This window comes from Schistocerca americana, chromosome 8 (assembly GCF_021461395.2).
Source record: "Schistocerca americana isolate TAMUIC-IGC-003095 chromosome 8, iqSchAmer2.1, whole genome shotgun sequence".
In the NCBI taxonomy this organism is placed as follows: domain Eukaryota; kingdom Metazoa; phylum Arthropoda; class Insecta; order Orthoptera; family Acrididae; genus Schistocerca; species Schistocerca americana.
Window position 1 is genome coordinate 188,133,453 of NC_060126.1, and position 21,647 is coordinate 188,155,099.

The window sequence follows — 21,647 nt, forward strand, 5'->3', positions numbered from 1 at the left end:
GCGAGGCATTTGTCTTCATGGACGACAATTCGTGCCTCAGTTGTGCAGTATGGTGGTACAACATGCAATGTGTGGTTTTCATGAGCAATAAAAAGGGCGGAAATGATGTTTATGTTGATCTCTATTGCAATTTTCTGTACAGGTTCTGGAACTCTCGGAACCGAGGTGATGCAAAACTTTATTTGATGTGTGTATTTGTTTGTAAGTAGCTTCACACTGGTTCACTAGCTGAACCACTGTTGAACTGCGTTTTGATTATGTACCGTTTATTTGCATTCAGTTCTATTGTTTCATTGTTATTCTGATGACTTCCTTACCACCTTGTGTTTACCATAATAGAATGCCTGGAGAAACTTATCTTTGCCCTCTTGCATCTGCAGATCTTACTCTTTCTTTTCCCCTGTCCTTACTTCTTCCTTACTGCTGTCAAAATTATCTCTTGCAGTTTAAAAAAATGTGCAAGTCCAATGTTTCTTTACTTCTTTGTCTGTGTGTCTCTCAAGCTTAAGTTGTTTCTACTACGGTAGTTGGCAAATTTTTAAGATGAAGATTTTCAGGCCTTAACAAGTACTTCACTCTTCACAATGTTATCCACCATTATGCTCACAATAGGTTTTACCAACTTTCTTCACCATTAAGAGACTCTAATGAAATCTCAGCATAACTATCTAAGAAACCATTGTGTTTTCTGCTAAGTCCCACATAAATAGTAATATTTTTGGTAGACTTCAATGCACATACAGCACTGTACTCAGCACTCTTCAATAACCTGGATGTCTTCTAAGAAACATCTGAATACTTTTGATGACCCAGTACTACAGTTTTGTTTCTGAACAGCACAATGTATGTCCATACTATTTCTTTGTAACAATTCACATAACCAAACATAAGACTTGAAAATTAAATTGTGGGTTAACTTTGTGAATTCAGTCATTCGCACGCACTGTAAATTCTTCAGGCATGCAGAATATAATATCATACAGAAGCATTTCACTTCCTGCTGAAGTCACATACAAGAATAATTTTAACTCATGTGAAGTCACATATCTTTTGGCAATTCAGACAAGTGTTTCTGACACTTTTATCATTGAATGTAAATAAGTTATACACAACTGCAATTGTCATTCACTTCATACATGAGTGAAATCCATTTACATTTGCTGCAACAAATAAAATACAGGTTAAACAAAACACCTATCTAGTTCAGCATAAGAGTCTCCTTGCACAGCCAAAATAGCTACGATCATCTTAGAGATCAATGTTTAAAAGTGCTGACTGAAGATTATATACACCATTCCTCACAGAGAGAATGTCTTGAGAAGCACACATGAGTGTTATGAGCCATTCACTGTTTTTACAATATCAATTACTGTAGTCACATAATGTTTAAATCCTGCAATTGTAATGCTATTTCATCAGTCTTTGTCATTTACAGCTATGAGATTAGAGATATTACTGTCTTTGAAGATGTAAGGTCCTATGAAGAACAACATGTGTCGATCAAATGAACACAGTCACCTTGAATGGTTGTATATACTTCATCATTTTGTTGCAGTGCGGCTCGAACACAGACTGAAAACTATGGTACGGCTGTACAAGTTACAACAGAACTCCTACTTGCTCGACATTAATAAGTAGGTATGGTTGAGCTTATGTTCTCCATGTGTAACACAACCTGGATTCACAGGCACTGTAAAAGTACATTTGCACCCCCCCCCCCCCCCCCCCCTATGTGTTTCCATTCATCAGTAACATAGCTTTTGGGTCCCCCCTCCTCGAATTCACCGGTATTACAAAAAGTTTTGTAGTAACAGCTCTTGCACTATGGTTGCAGTAGTGCAGCTTCTGTCATATTGTTTTGATTAAGCTGTTCTCTAAATGCATATTAAACTCATCAGTCACTTTCTGTGACAATGATCACCTTACTAGATGTAATAATCAACTTTAATTCCTTTTAGTCTCTGTCAATGATTATGATTTTTCTCCATAACTGATTTTTCATACTCAGTTTTATTATAAAACTTGAGTTGTTCTCATCACAATAGATGTAGCAGTTCTAAAAATCTTTACCATATCTGTAACTCTTGTTGCAACTGCACCAATTTCTCTGACACTGACAACCTGTCCTCAAGTCTGTACTGTCTGACATGACAGTATACAAGATGAAAGGACGCGACACAACACCACAATGATCGCTAATATAGTGGTAGTTGGAGTCACTTCCAGAGATGTTTGAGTAGAGGGTTAGATAAAAGATAGCCCTTTATAAAAATTTCAGATAAGCTTGTTTATCTCAAGGTGCACAAGTAACTATGTCCAATATCTGGGCAATCTCTACTGTTCCGATTTTCCTTGTTTCACTGAGTTTATGCAAACTTTCTGTCTCAAATGCATTTATTTACATGACTATGGAATTAAATGGAAGCAAACAACTGAAGTACCTCCGCTTTTGCAAGTGCATACTGAGTACCTGGTGTTGTCGACGCTGCAGGGGTGGAGGCAGTGGAAGCAGATGGTCTTGCAGCAGGTGCTGGTGCAGGTGCTTGCTCTGCAGCCTGATGACTTCCACTCTGCTGTGATATAGAGCGGCGAGTCGAAGGTCGCGTCTGCTGTATGGGCTGCGGTCGCACTTGCGAAGGATTTGTTTCCTTATTTTTCTTTGCAACATCTTCCACTTCCTCCTCCGTCGTGTCCTCGTGTTCCGAGTCTGATTCAAAACCATCTTCTCCTTCTACACATAACAATAAATCTACAAAGTTTCACAGAGAAAGATGATACAAGACACGTCTTTAACTCTACACACCATGTAGGTCTTCCAGCTAAAGCATGCATTTTTATAAATAGTTCCCATGAAAATTTAGCAGTTGACAGACACTGTTAAAATAGAAGTATTGTTAACCTTAATATTGTGGTGCTTCACAAAAAGGCACAACAAAGACACAAAGCTACATCAGATACCTCTGAGATTATCATTCCATTGCTTTTTAAACCTACAAGCTACAAAACAATTACAATAAAATAATTCTACATGTTTTAAATGCGAAAACTACAAAAAATTACTTAAAAGTAACTTTTTTCTTATTACAGACAACATTTTCTGTCATACTGATACACGTTCTGGAAAGTTGCCTATGGGAGGAAATACCACGTGAGTATTTATTAAGTGTGATTAATTTTGAAAATGAATATGCCCTACAGTGTCTTTCAACAGTCACCAGCAAAATTAAATACACCATTCTGTAATGTGTATGCAAAAAGCCAATTAGTGATACAAATGAAAGCAATACACAGTAAGATGCACACTAAAGGAATATGACTTCTCTGACAAGTGCAAGTGTTGCACTGGAATACTGGTAATATATCAGGACGACTTGGGTTGATTTCTTCAAAGTACTTTTTGTATTTAAAAAATATGATGGATAGTTCATTAAAAGGACTCTGTAATGAAAAGAGATGGACAATGATTTACAGTGCTAACATTACCTAGAATTTGCAGGAATATTACGCAGTCAGTTAACTGTGTTTCTTGAGAACTGCACTTTGCAGGCTTACTAGCCATTAGAGTCAGTGGATTAAGCACTTCACTATAAATTAAGATATAACCCAGTCCGTTTCTAAATAGTGGCTACAGTAACAGCCTACATGTAATGCATGCAAAATCTGAAAAGACCTTCTGAGAATCACCTACTAGAATCAGTCACCGCTACCAAATACTTAAAGGTGTCCATGTGGATTGATTTAAGACAGAACTACCACATAAATTTAGTTGTGGGGAAAGAAGGTACTATACTGAAATTCACTAGAAGCAGCCTGCAGAAATATAATGCTTGCAAAAAGAACCTTGTAAAAAATGTATGTCCAATAGGTTCTTAACTACTTTGCTAGTCTGGAATACTTATCAAGTATGATACACGGAAGAGATAGAAGAGCTGCGTGGCCCATCATGCATTTGTATAGTTGAACAAGAGTGTCACAGAAATACTCAATAAGTGGGGAATTAAAGTTATTCTGAGATAAGTCAAGACAATTTCCCCCTTCGATACATCTCCCATATCACCCCTCCTAGATACACCTCCCACAATGATAATAAAGTTAAAGACATTTGAAATTACATCTAAGAAAACAGTCGATCATTTTCACTGTGCACCTTCAATAAATAAAGGACATTGACAGCAGGAGTACGGGGGTGAGGGAGGTGACGGCTAATGGTACTGGTACATTATGTATTCGGTGACACATACCATGTGGTGACTTCTAAATGTATATGCAGATCTTGAAATACAATCAAACAACTTGGCATTTCATACCATTGAGTTGCTTGTAAATGAGCAAATAAAGCAGCTCTGAATGATGGTTATGCTATGGATATTAAAAACACTTGTCAATACTCAGTCTATAGCCATATTTACAAACTACTGTGTGATGTGAATGTAAAATGACTCATTCCATGTCATTAACATTTATTGTACAAATGATCCACTAGCTATTTAACTGACTAACTCCCTGATTATCAAACTGTACTAGTCCAAGCCCTGAGTGCAGCTCAGATGGACCATACAATGAAAGTTCTCTGAAGTGGAACTCAAGTTCACAAGCTGCATTACTATGTACTATGTTCCAGTTACGTTTATGAAGTTTTTTACAGCTCAGTGCCTCTGCTGTATGGTGAATTCTACTGTTAGGACCAAAACAAGATAAGAAAATCCATAAAGAAGAGAAGTACAGTTTTTCATGGAATTGAAATTTCCTTGTGAACAAGGTATTCATGAATGGCACGAAGGAGCTTCAAACAATTTGAGAGGACAATAGCAGACGGTGGTTTTGATCTGTTTATCAAGTGTGCTTGGGCAGCTCAGTTGGAGTGTTGCCCCAAAATGCAAGGAATGTGAATTTCCTCTATGTGGTACACAGTTCCATTTGTCAAGACATTCCACAATAGTATACACTGTACTATATAGTAAATTCATTCAAAGAACAAGGAAGGGGTGCTAGATTTTAATGTCCCTTTGATGTCTACGTCAAGACCTCTGGATATGAGGCACTACAACATTTCAGCAACACTAGAGAAGGCAATATATGTGGTCAATTTGGAGACACCATTCCAATACTAAGCTTCCAGGAACAATTTATAGGTTCTGGATATGCCCTCCTGTGCAGTTATTAGTCCAGTTAGGCATGAAAAAGTGTCTCTTTAGACAATGTAACCATTCGAGAGAGAGGTACAGAAATAGTAAAGCTTTGTACAAGGCCATGAGGTCTGTGCCTAGATGGCTCAATTTCGTTAGTTCACAGCCAATCTACATATATATAAAAAAATAAAAAAAATAAAAAAAAATCTGAGCTTGAGTCCTTATCCAGTGTACACAGTTAACCTGTCAGAAAGGTACATTACAGACTTCATTACATTGCAGAGTGAAAATTTCCTTCATTTAAAAGTTAATTCCTTACAAGATGCGGCCATGGCATTGGGATTACGGATTTATTTTAGTAGGCCATGAAAACAACGTGATGTGCAAATAGTAAGGTGTACTACTCCAGCAATTCCAAGAAAATCGCAAGAGAAGCTTTACGCGTCTATTATGTGGCTTATGTATCTGTGCGTAGGTGACAAACGTTAAGAGTTCATGGTGGCTAAGTGATTAGTGTTTGATGTTTGTAAGACAAGGGTGTATCATGCAACAGTTTGACTCATTTTTTAACTATTTTTTTGCATCGCTGGCCATATTATTTAATTTATATGACATCTGAGAGGTAATACAATGAAAAAACGAAGTGTACTTGCTTGAAGTGTCAATTTATGTTTTCTGACAGGTACTATCCTGCAACGTGTGATGTCGAGAGCACATCTGACAAGTAATAGTACATTACTGTTGTGGTCTGGCTTAATGTGATCTAATACATTACTGATAATGAATAATGTCATTCACATCATTACTTATTGAGGATTGACTTGGAATTTCCAGGCCTCTCCTCATCCTTGAAAATTCAATTACAAATAGTAAGTAGCCAAATAACATGCGAAATTCACAACAACTTCATGAAACTGCACTTTTTTCCCCCTATATTACCTCTCAAAAGCCATATAAATTACATAATGTGACCACTGAAAAAAATTATGCATTATAAAGTAAGAGTTAGTGGGTTTTGAACTGTAGCCCTGTACACAACCCTCTTGCAAAGAACTAAAGCAAACTACTTAATCACAATGACTTCTTAGGCCTGGTACCTTTGCAAAAATACATCAGTTACATAAAAGTAAAAGTTACCGCACTCTAATGTGAAATGGACACAGACATAAAGGCAGTAGTTGTTTCCACAGAACATGGCTGAATTGTATAGTAAGGGGGAATAGTGGTACACTAATCGTCTGCTTCTGGATGTTCTGCTGAATTGTTGTTTCCGTTTTATGTACAATAATTCAACGACTGAAACAGCCATCGTCTTCAGGTGCTGCAAGTTTTGTTGTATACATCACTTAAATAGTATATGAGAAAAATTTTAACGCATTTGCCCAAGAGATTCATCCTATGAAATCCCCAAACCACCTTCCCTGCTCCCTGGCTCCTACCCTTGTAACCGCCCCCGGTGCAAAACCTGTCCCATGCACCCTCCCACCATCACCTACTCCAGTCCTGTAACCCGGAAGGTGTACATGATCAAAGGCAGAGCCACATGTGAAAGCACCCACGTGATTTACCAACTGACCTGCCTACACTGTGAAGCTTTCTATGTGGGAATGACCAGCAACAAACTGTCCATTCGCATGAATGGACACAGGCAGACAGTGTTTGTTGGTAATGAGGATCACCCTGTGGCTAAACATGCCTTGGTGCACGGCCAGCACATCTTGGCACAGTGTTACACCGTCTGGGTTATCTGGATACTTCCCACTAACACCAACCTACCAGAACTCCAGAGATGGGAACTTGCTCTACAATATATCCTCTCTTCCCGTTACCCACCAGGCCTCAACCTCCGCTAATTTCAAGTTGCCGCCGTTCATACCTCACCTGTCATTCAACATCTCTGCCTCTGTACTTCCGCCTCGACTGACATCTCTGCCCAAACTCTTTGCCTTTACATATGTCTTACATATTTAAAGACAAATATGTCTGCTTGTGTCTGTATATGTGTGGATGGATATGTGTGTGTGTGCGAGTGTATACCCGTCCTTTTTTTCCCCCTAAGGTAAGTCTTTCCGCTCCCGGGATTGGAATGACTCCTTACCCTCTCCCATAAAACCCACTTCCTTTCGTCTTTCCCTCTCCTTCCCTCTTTCCTGATGAGGCAACAGTTTGTTGTGAAAGCTTGAATTTTGTGTGTATGTATGTGTCTGTCTATGTTTCTATCGACCTGCCAGCGCTTTTGTATGGTAAGTCACATCATCTTTGTTTTTTGATATATATATATATATATATATATATAAAAAAAACAAAGATGAGGTGACTTACCGAACAAAAGCACTGGCAGGTCGATAGACACACAAACAAACACAAACATACACACAAAATTCAAGCTTTCGCAACAAACTGTTGCCTCATCAGGAAAGAAAAAATTCCCACGTGGAATGTTTCCTTCCATTATATATATATATATATATATATATATATATATATATATATATATATATATATATATATATATATATATAAAAAAATAGAAGGAAACATTCCACGTGGGAAAAAATTATATATAAAAACAAAGATGAGGTGACTTACCGAACGAAAGCGCTGGCAGGTCGATAGGCACACAAACAAACAAACAAACACAAACATACACACAAAATTCAAGCTTTCGCAACAAACTGTTGCCTCATCAGGAAAGAGGGAAGGGGAGGGGAAGACAAAAGGAAGTGGGTTTTAAGGGAGAGGGTAAGGAGTCATTCCAATCCCGGGAGCGGAAAGACTTACTTTAGGGGGAAAAAAGGACGGGTTACACTCGCATACACACACATACCCATCCACACATATACAGACACAAGCAGACATATTTAAAGACAAAGAGTTTGGGCAGAGATGTCAGTCGAGGCAGAAGTGCAGAGGCAAAGATGATGTTGAATGACAGGTGAGGTATGACGGCGGCAACTTGAAATTAGCGGAGATTGAGGCCTGGTGGGTAACGGGAAGAGAGGATATATTGAAGAGCAAGTTCCCATCTCCGGAGTTCGGATAGGTTGGTGTTGGTGGGAAGTATCGAGATAACTCGGATGGTGTAACACTGTGCCAAGATGTGCTGGCCATGCACCAAGGCATGTTTAGCCACAGGGTGATCCTCATTACCAACAAACACTGTCTGCCTGTGTCCATTCATGCGAATGGACAGTTTGTTGCTGGTCATTCCCACATAGAATGCATCACAGTGTAGGCAGGTCAGTTGGTAAATCACGTGGGTGCTTTCACATGTGGCTGTGCCTTTGATCGTGTACACCTTCCGGGTTACAGGACTGGAGTAGGTGGTGGTGGGAGGGTGCATGGGACAGGTTTTACACTGGGGGCGGTTACAAGGGTAGGAGCCAGAGGGTAGGGAAGGTGGTTTGGGGATTTCATAGGGATGAACTAAGAGGTTACGAAGGTTAGGTGGACGGCGGAAAGACACTCTTGGTGGAGTGGGGAGGATTTCATGAAGGATGGATCTCATTTCAGGGCAGGATTTGAGGAAGTCGCATCCCTGCTGGAGGGCCACATTCAGAGTCTGATCCAGTCCCGGAAAGTATCCTGTCACAAGTGGGGCTCTTTTGTGTTTCTTCTGTGGGAGGTTCTGGGTTTGAGAGGATGAGGAAGTGGCTCTGGTTATTTGCTTCTGTACCAGATCGGGAGGGTAGTTGCGGGATGCGAAAGCTGTTGTCAGGTTGTTGGTGTAATGGTTCAGGGATTCCGGACTGGAGCAGATTCGTTTGCCACGAAGACCTAGGTCAGATTCACCTGGTCCTACTCCAAATCCCATGCCACTTTCCTTGATGTTGACCTCCACCTTTCCAATGGCCAGCTTCACACATCCGTCCACATCAAACCCACCAACAACCAACAGTACCTCCATTATGACAGCTGCCACCCATTCCACATCAAACGGTCCCTCCCCACAGCCTAGGTCTTCGTGGCAAACGCATTTTTGTAGCATTTTTAATGCTACAAAAAATTTTAAGGTGCTACAACCTGATGTGTGGTTATGGTATGAAGATTTACATTCAACAAAACATGCAATGTGATAGAAAATATCTATCAAAATACCATCTGTTGTATCTGAAGTTATACAGGTTAATGTGAAATGTGTCAGTACCACAAACTTATATTCTGTCTGAAAGAGTGAAAGGAGCAATGTGTGAGTTTTAGTAGGGCATCTCTCTTATGATTACAAAGGTCCGTAAGCAAATGCGTTTCACTTAAGATTTTGTTGAAGTTTACATGTGCTCAGTTCAATTAATAGTAATGTTATTCGAACCACTGTGAAAGAATTAACTCTAAATCATTGCTTCAGTACATCTAGGAAATAAACTGATAGGTACAGCCAAAATATGACTTGCTTGGTTTGAAACAATAATTACACACCCTCATCAACTGTTGCAGAGGATTTCTGTTACAACTCAGGAAGAGATATCAGTGACTACATTATTCACCTAGGGGCAATTTATGACACAGATCTCAGATGGGCATGTACTATTAAGGTGGATGCCTGAAATTTGATATTTACCTGAGTGGATTGTGGCAACAGGAGGATTCAATGGAGATTATGTGATGAAGTGATTTCTTTTAGTTCAGGCTCAGATAATTAGTTCTGATTGACAGTAAAATCAGTGTAAATATGGTAAGAACATCATGGGTCAAATATACATCAAATAGCTGAGGTACCGAGCTACTAATACAAACATAAACAAGACGGAGAACTTTGCCAACTTTCAAACAAAGACTTTTTAAAGAGATTACTGTATAGATATGTGTGACGCTATCAAATACTGATAGCCAATATAATCAACCCCAAAACATCAATGTTGAATGATGAATGATAGCCATCGCGAGAGCGTTACAAATCTCATAGAAAGTTTGAAGTGGGACACACTTGCAGATAGACGACGCGTTAAACAGAAGGGGCTGCTCACTAAATTCCGAAATACAATCTTCACCGAGGATGTAGAGCATATATTATTACCACCAACTTTCAAATCACATAATGATCATCATTCAAAGATAAGGGAAATAAGAGCTCGTACTGAGGCATTCAGACAGACGTTTTTCCCTCGTGCGATCCGCGAGTGGAACAGAGGGGGTGAAATATGACTTTGGCGCAAATTGAGCGCTCTGCCACACACCGCTTGGTGGCTAGCGGAGTATATGTAGATGTAGATGTAGGTGATGAATTATGAAAAGGACAGTTGCTACTCACCATACAGTGGACATGCTGAGTCACAGACATGCACAACAAAAAGACCTGTCAGAAAGTGAGCTTTCAGCCAGCGAGGCCTTCATCGAAAACAGACAACATACACACACATTCATGTAAACGCAACTCACACATCCAACCACATTCTCTGTCTGTTGAAGCCAGACTGTGAGCAGCAGTGCACGATGGGAAAGGCAACTGCGTGGGGCGGTAATGAGGAGGTTAGAGTGGGGATGGGGAAGGATAGCAGGGTAGAGGTGGGGGCCAGTAAAATACTCTTGTAGGAGTGTACAGGGACGAAGTGGAGAGAGGATAGGGCAGCTAGGTGCAGTTGAGAGGTTTGACGAAGAGGAGGGAATGGGTGTGGGGTAGCGGAAAAGGAGAGAAGTAAAAAGAGTGAGAGTATGTTTTGGAACAGAGGGCTCTGTAGTGCTGGAATGGGAACAGGAAAGGGGCTAGATAGGTAAGAGCAATTACTAATGATGGTTGCGGCCAAGGGGGTTACAGTAACTTAGGATATATTGCAGGGAGAGTTCCCACCCGCACAGCTAAGAAAAGCTGGTGTTTGTGGGATGGATCCATATGGCACAGGCTGTGAAGCACTCATTGAAATGAGGAACATCTTGTTGGATGGTGTGCTCGGCAACAGGGTGGTTCAGCTGTTTCTTGGCCAGTTTGTCAGTGGCCATTCATGCGGACCGACAGCCTGTTGGTTGTCATATCCATGTAGAGTGCAGCACAGTGGTTGCAGCTCAGCTTGTAGATCACGACTGGTTTCACATGTAGCCCTGCCTTTGATGGGATAGGTGATGCCCGTGACCGGAATGGAGTAGGTGGTGGTGGGAGGATGTATGGGGCAGATCTTACATCAAGGTCTATTACAGGGATATGAGCCATAAAGCAAGGTGTTGGGAGCAGAGGTTGTTTTAGAGATGGAAGAGGATACTGTGTAGATTCGGTGGGTGGATGAATACCACTGTGGGAGGAGTGGTAAGGATGGTGGCTAAAACATTCCTCATTTCAGTGTCCGATGAGAGGTAGTTGAAACCCTGGCGGGGAATGTGATTCAGTTGCTATGGTCCTTGGTGGTACTGCGTCATGATGGGAATGCTCCTCTGTGGCCAGATGGTGGGACTTCGGGAGGTGGTGGTTGACTGGAGAGCACAGGAGATCTCTTTTGTACAAGGTTGGGAGAATAATCAAAGTCTGTGAAGGCCTCAGTGAGACCCTTGATATGTTTAAAGAGTGACCGCTCATCACTACAGATGCAATGGCCACGGGTGGGTAGGCTGTATGGCTTGATGTGGACAGAGGTATTGATGTAGCCATTTTGAGGTGGAGGTCAACATTGGGAAAGGTAGCTTGTGGGGCTGGGTAAAACCAGGTGAAGCGAATAGGGGAGAGGATGTTGAGGTTCTGTAGAAATGTGGATAGTGTGCCCTCACCCTCGATCCACGTCACAAAGACATCATCAATGAATCCGAAGCAGGTGAGAGGTTCGGGATTCTGGCTATTAGGAAGGAGTCCTGTAGGTGGCTCATGAATACGTTGGCATAGAATGGTGCCATGTGGGTGCCCATAGCCATACGCCGAATTTGTTTGCAGGTAATGGCTTCAAAGGAGAAGTAATTGTGGGTGAGGATATAGTCGGTCATGGCAACTGGGAAGGGGGGTTTGGAATCCATCAGGAGAAGGAAAAGGTAGTGTTCAATAGCAGCAAGGCCATGGGCATTAGGGATGTAAGTGTAAAAGGAGGTGCCATCAATGGTGATGAGCACGGCACCATGTGGTAAAGGTACAGGAACTGTGGAGAGTCGTTGGAGGAATTGGTTGGCATCTTTTGTATAGGAGGATAAGCTGAGGATAATATGCTGAAGGTGTTGGTCTGTGAGAACAGAGATTCTCCAAGTGGGGGCATTGTAACCAGCCACAATGGGCCCCCCTGGGTGATTGGGTTTATGGACCTTAGAAAGCATGCAGAGGTTAAGAGTGTGGGGAATGGTAGGGGCGACGAGAGAGATGGACACCAGGGAGAGGATTTGAGGAGATCCTGTTGCATTTCTGAAATGAGGTCACTGTGGCAGGTAGATGAATCTGACAGCTGGCAGAGTTCTCCTGCCAGGTAATCCTTGCAGTTCAGAACAACAGTGATGGAGCCTTGTCAGCATGTAGGACTATAAGGTCGGGATCTGTTTTTAGGTGGTGGACTGTGGTTCTTTCTGCGGATGTAATGTTAGTTTACATGTTTAGAGATTTGAGTAATGATGGTGAGGCAAGGTTTGAGGTTAAGTAATTCTGAAAAGTTAAGTGGGGGTGATCTGGGGGTAGTGGGGTGGATCACGGTTGGATGGAGGAATGAACTGAGTCAGCCAGATGTTTGGTTGAGTCAGATGGGTAGGGTTGGTGGTGAAAAAGTGTTTCCACTGTAGGGACCGGGAGAAAGAGAGAATGTCTTTAGCAAGTCCTGCATGACTGAATTTGGGAGTAAGCAAAAAGGTGAGGCCTTTGGAAAGGACAGAAACTTCTGCAGGGCTAAGGCTTTTGGAGGAAACGTTTATGACTGTGTTTCGGATCTGTTTGGGTTCTGGATTCTGTGTGGTGGTGAAAGGGAATATTTGAGGGTGGAGTAAATGTGTAAATGTAGTAGGTTTGTGAGACAGGATTTGTCAGTTATGAGGGGATGTGGGGGAGGTTTGGAGATTATTGTAAAGGTGGTGGATAGGGGTAGTCCAAGGCAGAAGTAGGAAGTGAACAGAGTGGAAAGTTTTTTTTAAGATGACGTTGAGCGTGTTGCTCTGAGATTCTATGTGTGATATGGTATTGAGGAATTTGGGATTGCTTAGCAGGAGCATCTTGCAGATGGAGAGAAGGTACTGCAGTCAGGCTTCAGCACCCAGAAACTGTGGTCACATGTGTGTGTGCGCGCGTGCGTGTGTACATACATGTCTATTTCCGACAGAGGCCTTCAGCCTTGCTGGTCAAAAACTCTCAATTTCAGACAGTGTCTTTTTTTGTTTGTTTTGTTTTTTGTTTTGTTTTTTTACCTATCCACTTTTCAGCATCTCTGCTATATGATGAGTGGCAGCTACCCTCTTCATAATACTGTTACATTCGCTCCTGGATTTTCCAATTAGTAAATGATGAATTCACAGAATTGTATAAAAAGCAACATATAAGTATGTGTAATATTACAACTGAATCAATAATTAACATTCTGTCTACAGACTGTAAAAATAAAACAATGGAAAATCTGGGATGAGATAACAGCAATATGAAAAGGATAGATTGTTGCTCACCACAAGAGGAGGCACTGAGTGGAAAGTGGAAGTCACACGGGATTACACACACACACACACACACACACACACACACACACACACACATGACCACTGGACACTGTCATCTATGGGCACTTATGCTTGACGTCGTCCAATAGCTAAAATATTTTTTTCAATGTGCCTGTCTATCACTCAAGCAAGCAGTAAAAATAACATTTTGGACAGACATTTCCCTTTCAGTCTATTGCATTGCTGACAAAGAGCATACCTGCTTTTGAGAACAGACTTTCAGAAGTTGTCGTCTACAAGACTGGAAATAAGGTATCATTTTTATTCTGTAATACTGTAATTCCCCGAAAAAGGCTCTGCAGTCTTGTATAAGACCGTTGTTAAATATGTTCAAATTCCAACAGTTTGGGCCATTTCTAATATCAAGATGCAACGACTGGCAAATTTGGCAGCGTCATCCACTGTGCAACACACTCTGCAGAAAATGGGTGCAACAAGCAAAGCATAAATATAATATTTTCCAAAAGAAAAAAAAAATTGTTTTTCTGAATTGATGGTGAAGTGTGCTCCAATACCTGAATCAGCATAAACTGTACAAACAGAAAATACAGAGAGTGTGCAAGTTCTACTGACAAACTTAATAGCTTAAACAGATTATTTGCTGCAGAACAAAGTCAGACCAATTTTGGTCTTTTTCTTCTCCGCAGAGAGGATCATAGGAGGGAGAGGGGAGGATGGACATAGTTACATCTCTACTCCCAACCATGGTCTGTGATTCACATGTACAGGGTGTGATAGAAAAACTCCATCATTTGGTAAACTAACAAATACCAACTGAAGCAAGATATACAAAATTAGTTGTGAACAGTAGTTTATGATGCTGCTTATTCCATACAACTTACATCCCTCAAATAGTCATCTTCATTATTGATATGATAGCAGAACATTTCCCAGAACAGTCAAGTGGGAGAGTAATATATATTTGCGCCCTGTCCACAAGAGTTCCATTTATTGGTCATTACACTACAGCACCTACTACCACCAAGGCACTCTGCTCTTTTGTAATATTAGGAAACTACAAAATTCTCATCACTCTGTCACAGTGAGTAATTTTTAAATGATATCTAGTACTGCAGATTTCTTTTGAAGTTTGAATGGGAGACAAAAGGAACAAACAACATTTCTATTTTATTACTTGGTAGTTCTAGTAATGACCAAGGTACAACTGATTTGTACTGTTCACTCCATATTCTCCATAACAACCGAATTCTATGCCATTTTTGTACTGCTTTTTGTTTCTGCAGCCAGCAACTGGAATAGATAGACAACTTCCTTGCTCACACAATTGGCAGCGGCACAGACATGTAGCAGGCAGCAAGCACACTGCAAGTGACTAGAAACGTTCCCACCTCTACCTCATCACAACATGTGGTGAGATCCCTTAGTCTCCTGAGTAGGATAAAGCTGTCTGCACAGCAAGAAGCCAGTGTCGCATTTAATATATATGCTTGCAACATATGCAATGGCTACGCTCTTGTTGAAAAACTAACATTCGCAACCATGTTTATTGTTCATATAATAATGATCTAAAAGAGCAAACTTATTCAAGAACTGACAGAAAACAAATATCTCAAAAATACTCATTGATAATATGTTGGTTTCCTTTACGTAAGTATTTGTATTTACATGGATGAAATGTTTACGTAAGTATTTGTATTTACATGGATGAAATGTTTACGTAAGTATTTGTATTTACATGGATGAAATGTAATCTTACATACAATATTTAGCAGAGTACAAGATGGCTCTGAATATAAGATAAACACCCCCACCCCCCCTCCCTTTTGTTGTTTCCTTGGGCAAATCTTATTTTTAACACAATATGACTATGGAAAATTAGGAACTGTTTTATTGATACAAAGTTACTCACTAAAAAGTTAATATTATACCTATTCTAAACTTACTTCATTATTGATTGTCTACATTTTGATAATCAAAGGAGAACAAAGTTCATGAATTTATTGCCCACCAGGAAATATCTTGCATACAAATTATTGTTGGGACTGAGAGCTGGCTGAAGCCCAATGTAGAAAGCTCTGAGATATTTAGCAATTCATGGAACAAGTACCACGAGGCTTATGAGGAAGAAAGTAATATGTTGTCCAACTCTTCCCAGAAATTACTTTCATGGAATTTCAGCAGTAAACTTCTCTGTGATCAACAATACAGCAAGCGTTCAAGTTTGTTGAGCATCTCTTTAACAATCTCACACAGACTAAATGATACCATGACAAAACACTCCACTCTTCGTTGTACCTTCTCTATCCCTTCTATCGGTCGTACCTGGTAAGGGTCCCAAGTTGACAAATAATACTCAAGAATCAGTTGAACAAGTGTCCTGTAAGCCACTTCTTTAGTGTATGAATTACATTTCCTTTAGATTCTTCTCACAAATCTCAGTTTGGAATGCGTTTTTCTACTATTTGTTTTATGTGGTGGGTCGCTCTGGGTAAATATGCCTAGATGCTTTACAGTACTTCCCGTTTCCAACAATTTGTCATCATACCATGGTGGATATCTTTTCCTATGTATGCGGAATATGTTACATTTATTTCAGAGTCAACAGCCAGTCCCTGCGCCAATTATGAATCCTCTGTAGGTCCTTCTGCCATTGCTACCTTATAGACAACTGCACCATCTGCGAACAGCCGTAAAGAGTTTCCGAAACTTTCTGCTACATCATTTATGAGCTTTGTAAACAATAATGGTCCTAGCACACTTCCCTGGAGTACTCCTGAAATTATCTTTACTTCTATCAATTTTGTTCGGTTAGGAGCAATGTGCTTTGATTTATCTGCAAGGAAGTCTTGAATCCAGCCATGAATCTGATCTGATACTTAGTAAGCTCTCTTCTTTTTTAATACTAATCAGCAGTAAGGAACAGTGTCAAATGCCTTCCTGAAGCTATCAGATCCTTAAATTTCCCCTGACAAAATCTTGCACCAATGTTTTCCTTCTGTTAACCAAAGAGCCTGATATTCTGTTCCAAATAACCTACAATCAATCGAACATCATATCATTTGTCATCTATTCCCTCTCAATAAAGATAAGGCCTGAAGCAAGTTTTTCTTTCAGTATTATCTTCCTGTGAAGAATCACATTTGGGGGAGCTTCCTTCTATCTGTTACTGCACCCAGCACTACAGTTATTCTGGCCTTTTCACTGTCACAAGTCCTTACAGGAACACTTTTAATGCTCTTCACACAGACAGCAACATTTGACAGCATATGAAAATAAAATGGTGCCTGATCATTGTTGCCCATATGACCTAGCTAGTAGAGGTGTCGTTTCCTAAGATTGATTATATGGCGCTGATATGTAAGTAACTTTTCGTCATGTACCTCTGGCAGTAGCTAAGCTAGCATAGTTCTGCATCGTTATGCCGGCCAGGTTGTCGAGCGGTTCTAGGCGCTACAGTCTGGAACCGCGAGACCGTTACGGTCGCAGGTTCAAATCCTGCCTCAGGCATGGATGTGCGTGATGTCCTTAGGTTAGTTAGGTTTAAGTTCTAGGAGACAAATGACCTTAGAAGTTAAGTCCCATAGTGCTCAGAGCCATTTGAACCATTTTTTCTGCATCGTTATGAAAACCTCGCCCTCTTCATCATCCTCAGGCACCCGTCTGTACAGTTCTGTGATGCATGTAGTTGAAAAATACTTCATTTCCTTCACATAGATAGTTTCTCGAGTAATCAGGAAGCATTCATTGCATATTTCTTGCATCCACTGAACAACTTGCTGCTCCAAATTGTGCTGCTTTGGTCCTCTGAAGGTTTGGAATGTTGAACTGGCATTCGTTCATTTATTCTTCATCTGATGCCACATACGAACATTTACGTTGAAAATTAACAGTGCTTTAGAGCAGTGGCAGCTTTAAGAGCCCCATAGGTGAATGCTGGAAATCATGTCATTCGGAAATAAACCACGAGATATTTTCGACGAGCAAGTATATAACTGTCATTGTTCCTCATAAGCTGTGTTATTACGTTCCTGCCAAACAATAGTTTGTGATGGCCTAGCTTTGCTTTTTACAATACTCTTTATATATTAATTCACGACATTAACTTCTTCAGTGTGGCCGTATTGTCTGTAGGTAGCATATAAATATCGAAGATATTTTAAAGCCCGTCTTTGCAACTATTAGAAAATGTGTCTTCGTCATAAATACATTCCGTTTTATTGAAACTAAACATCACCAGTTGTCTGCAATGAAAGCTATTTATAATGTGGCTTTCTTTCTGGATCAAAAAATTGTTTTTTATGAAAGATATAGATATTTACTTATGATATTTTATGTTCAATAATCATGCACATCAGGGAACACTGTTGATTCAGGTCTACTCCCACACTGCTTCGTGGTGCTGCATTGTGTTGTGGTTTATACCAAGAAATGCAATGTTTCATGTGCCCTGTCCTGTGATTGGCTGACAGAAGCAAATCGGGCAGCTGCCATCTCGATTTCAGTGTTTATGGAGCTAACATATGTCTTACTTGAAGGTTTTCGTATTTATACTTGCTTATTATAGAAATATTAAGTCTCAATGATAGACCTCTCCAAAACATATCTTTTTAGTATGGTTTGTTGGCAGAAACAGCTGGTGCATGGGATAAAAATGAAGCACCAATGAGAACAGGAGACAGAACAGAGGAAGAGGGAGACTATGGAAAAGCGTTTCTGTATGTCCATCCTTGTGATGGTCTGCGAGACTTCAGCCATTCACTTCCATAAAAAATGAAACACCTGCAGCCATCATTTAGACATTATTTTATTATACTGCAACCAGTTACAGTGACTCAATACATCATCTTCAGGCCTGTATGCATAAACAGTAATGAGAGGATCATCAACTTACCAACCATGCAAATACAAAGGCAGGTTAAAAACAGAATAAAAATCACGGACAATATTATACAAGAGCATTTACAGTAACAATCTGATAAAAACCAACGGATACCTCAATTCTCACATACCTAAAACAGAATTATTTATAGTACAACAGGATGAATATCCACTCTATACCTTGTGAAAATAATAAAATTATTAATTAAATATTCCACAATTAAAATTTGGTCACTTAGATTACACACTAAACTGCAAAAACCTGAAATAACCTACCAACTACAGAAGTAACTGTAGAAAATGATAGATATATGAAAGAAATTCCAACATCAGAAATAAGTAAATAAAAAAGAAACATATATGTGCATGTAGTCTCTGCAAGGAGAACATCAACAACATTTAATTGTCAATATAGGTAAAGCTATCAAAATGACAGTCAATAGGTCATGTCAAAGTTATAAAACACTGAGGTGAAAACTGTATATGTCATATGCATAAATGAGTGTCCAAGAATGAGTCAAAAGACAAATGTAGAAAACCACCTATGTCATACCACACACAGAATATACAAAACCCAATGAAAAACATATACACATATACGTGTAAGTAGTCCTTGGAAAAGACATCCTCTTACACCAACCCATCTTCTACCAGGTACAATTAGTACAGTGTAGCAATCTTAATATTTGTATGTCCATCCACTATCCTGTTAGCCTTGCAATCTTAATGCCTATGACATTTGCTGACATTATATTATCAACTGCTTCCACGCCGTACTTGACCATATTTGATGAAGATTTTTTATATATATGATATTGTTTGTAATTGTTGACTGCTTTGCCTGGTTAGGACCAATTAGTGGATTACATACATGTTATCAGATATAATATGATTTTTCACCTGTATCTAATCCTTCAGCACAATATTGGATACATATGAAGACCCCCTCTCCAACAACAACTCACCTTTGTTATTACTGTTAACTTATCAATTGTACAATCTACGGAGGCCACATGTTCTGTGGATGTACATGATAAGTTTCTGACATTTACACAAGTTAGATTGTGGTTCTCATTTGATATTTGTATTATAGCAGTACATCAGTACATGGATATATGGATGCATTCACACAAAATGTTGTTCACCTTGAATAGTATCTTGTGAGAGTTTTCATATATTCTGTAGATGTTATGATCTAGGTGGTTTTCTACATTTGATCGTTTGACACATTTTGGACACTCATTTCATGCATATGACATAAGTATACCCCAATACAGTTTTTTTATTTTATATCTTTGACATGACACATAAATATATTTATATTGTCATTTTGATAGCTTTATCTATATTGACACTTAGATATTGTTGATGCTGTTCTTGCAAGGACTACATGCTCATAGATGCATACATCTTTGGTTTACCTACTTCTCTGATGTTGTAGTTTGTTTTGTAGATTTACCATTTTCTACAGTTATTTCTGTACATTAGTAGGCTACTTCAGGATTTTGTAATTTAGTGTATCATCTAACTGACCAGTTTTTAATTATGGAACATTAAATCACTGATTTTATTAATAAGCAGTACATTTGTACAACGTTTACAGCGGAAGTCTGTCATGATATACTATATAAGATTCTATTTTAGGTATGTGACAACAGATGTATTCTGGGACCATTATGCTTCAAAAAGAATGTCCATAAATTCTGCCTTCAGTGTATCACTACTTAATAATTTCAATACTTAGCAGAAAACTTTCGCCAATGATTAATTTGTACTACGTTTATAGTTGAAATCCGTCATGAAATACTATAAGATTCTATTTTGTCCTCGATTTTTATTTCGTTTTTAATCTGTCTTTGTATTTGCATGGATGGTAAGTTGATGAGGCTGTAATTACAATTTATGCACACAGGCTTGAAGATGGTGTACTGAGTCACCAAAGGTGGTTGCAATACAATAAAATCACATCCAAACCATGCCTGCAAGTGTTTTATTTTTTACATATGGAGAAGAGGTTATGGGTGCAGGTTCACTGAGGTTCGGGCTGCGCAGCAGGGGCGGTCATAGAGATTAAGGCCACCCCCCCCATCCCGTGTCACAGCGTGCTTCACAGTTTCCTCTGCCCAAAGCCACACTGAGCTCACTGGTGCCACATTCTTATGCTGTATTTCTGCTGCCTCTTCCTTCCATCCTTCCTCCTGCTTCCTGCCTCCTTCCCCTTCCCCCAGCACACTCACTCCAACCTATATGAACACTCCCCACTGTCTAGTATGAGCCAGACAGGGTAGCATGGTCATACAGGTATTCGTACGTGCACTCTGTAGCTCTGAAGAAAGATTCATGCAAAAGTTAGCACAGTCCTCTTTCTCATTTATGTGCCTACCGATGACTCAGTGCCATACCTACTAAAATGAATGCTAACTTCTCTTTTTAAATTATTTATAAAAATGAATTTACATGTTTACAGAAACATTCAAGCAACATTGTGCTTTCCACACTGTGACAAGAGTTCAGATATGAATCATTTCTATATCATCACAGTTATGCTCTGATGCAGAAGGAAAGACCACCACATCAACGTTTACACATCAAGACAGCAAAAATTGTGAGAACATCTATTCATTATGCTTCAAAAAGAATGTACATAAATTCTGCCTTTGTGTATCACTACTTAATAGTATCAGTTTAGCAGAAAACCTTCACCAACGATTAATGCTGTAATAGTAACAGCAGTGGGTGTTTAGAGACCTTTGGAATTTACTGGTTTTGTTTAGATGACATTATCCTTGGAAACTTCTACAGAATAGCCAGACTTTATACTGGCAGTTACTGAGCTCACATAGTTACAAAAAATAAAAATCTTGCTTCATATGGCATTGGAAAGTCCTTGGTAGAATATAAATAATTTAATTAGTGAGGTAACAATTCATAAATATTAGAGACACCGAGTTATTCCTTCAACAGACACAGACTTTCTATGCATGACCCCCCTCCCTCTCTATCACGCATGTACACGCACACGTGCACACACACACACACACGCACGCGCGCGCGCGCACACACACACACACACACACACACACACAC

The 21,647-nt window shown here is 39.7% G+C and overlaps 1 protein-coding gene across 2 annotated transcripts in view; it reads right to left on the minus strand.

Annotated features, from left to right (window-relative positions):
* LOC124625776 (peregrin) overlaps nt 1-21,647 on the minus strand; it is a 260,021-nt gene that overhangs the window by 118,848 nt on the left and 119,526 nt on the right. For both annotated transcript variants that reach the window (XM_047149217.1, XM_047149216.1), the window contains exon 14: nt 2,471-2,731. In XM_047149217.1, the coding sequence (XP_047005173.1) occupies nt 2,471-2,731 (261 nt within the window). The remainder of the gene's footprint in view (nt 1-2,470; nt 2,732-21,647) is intronic.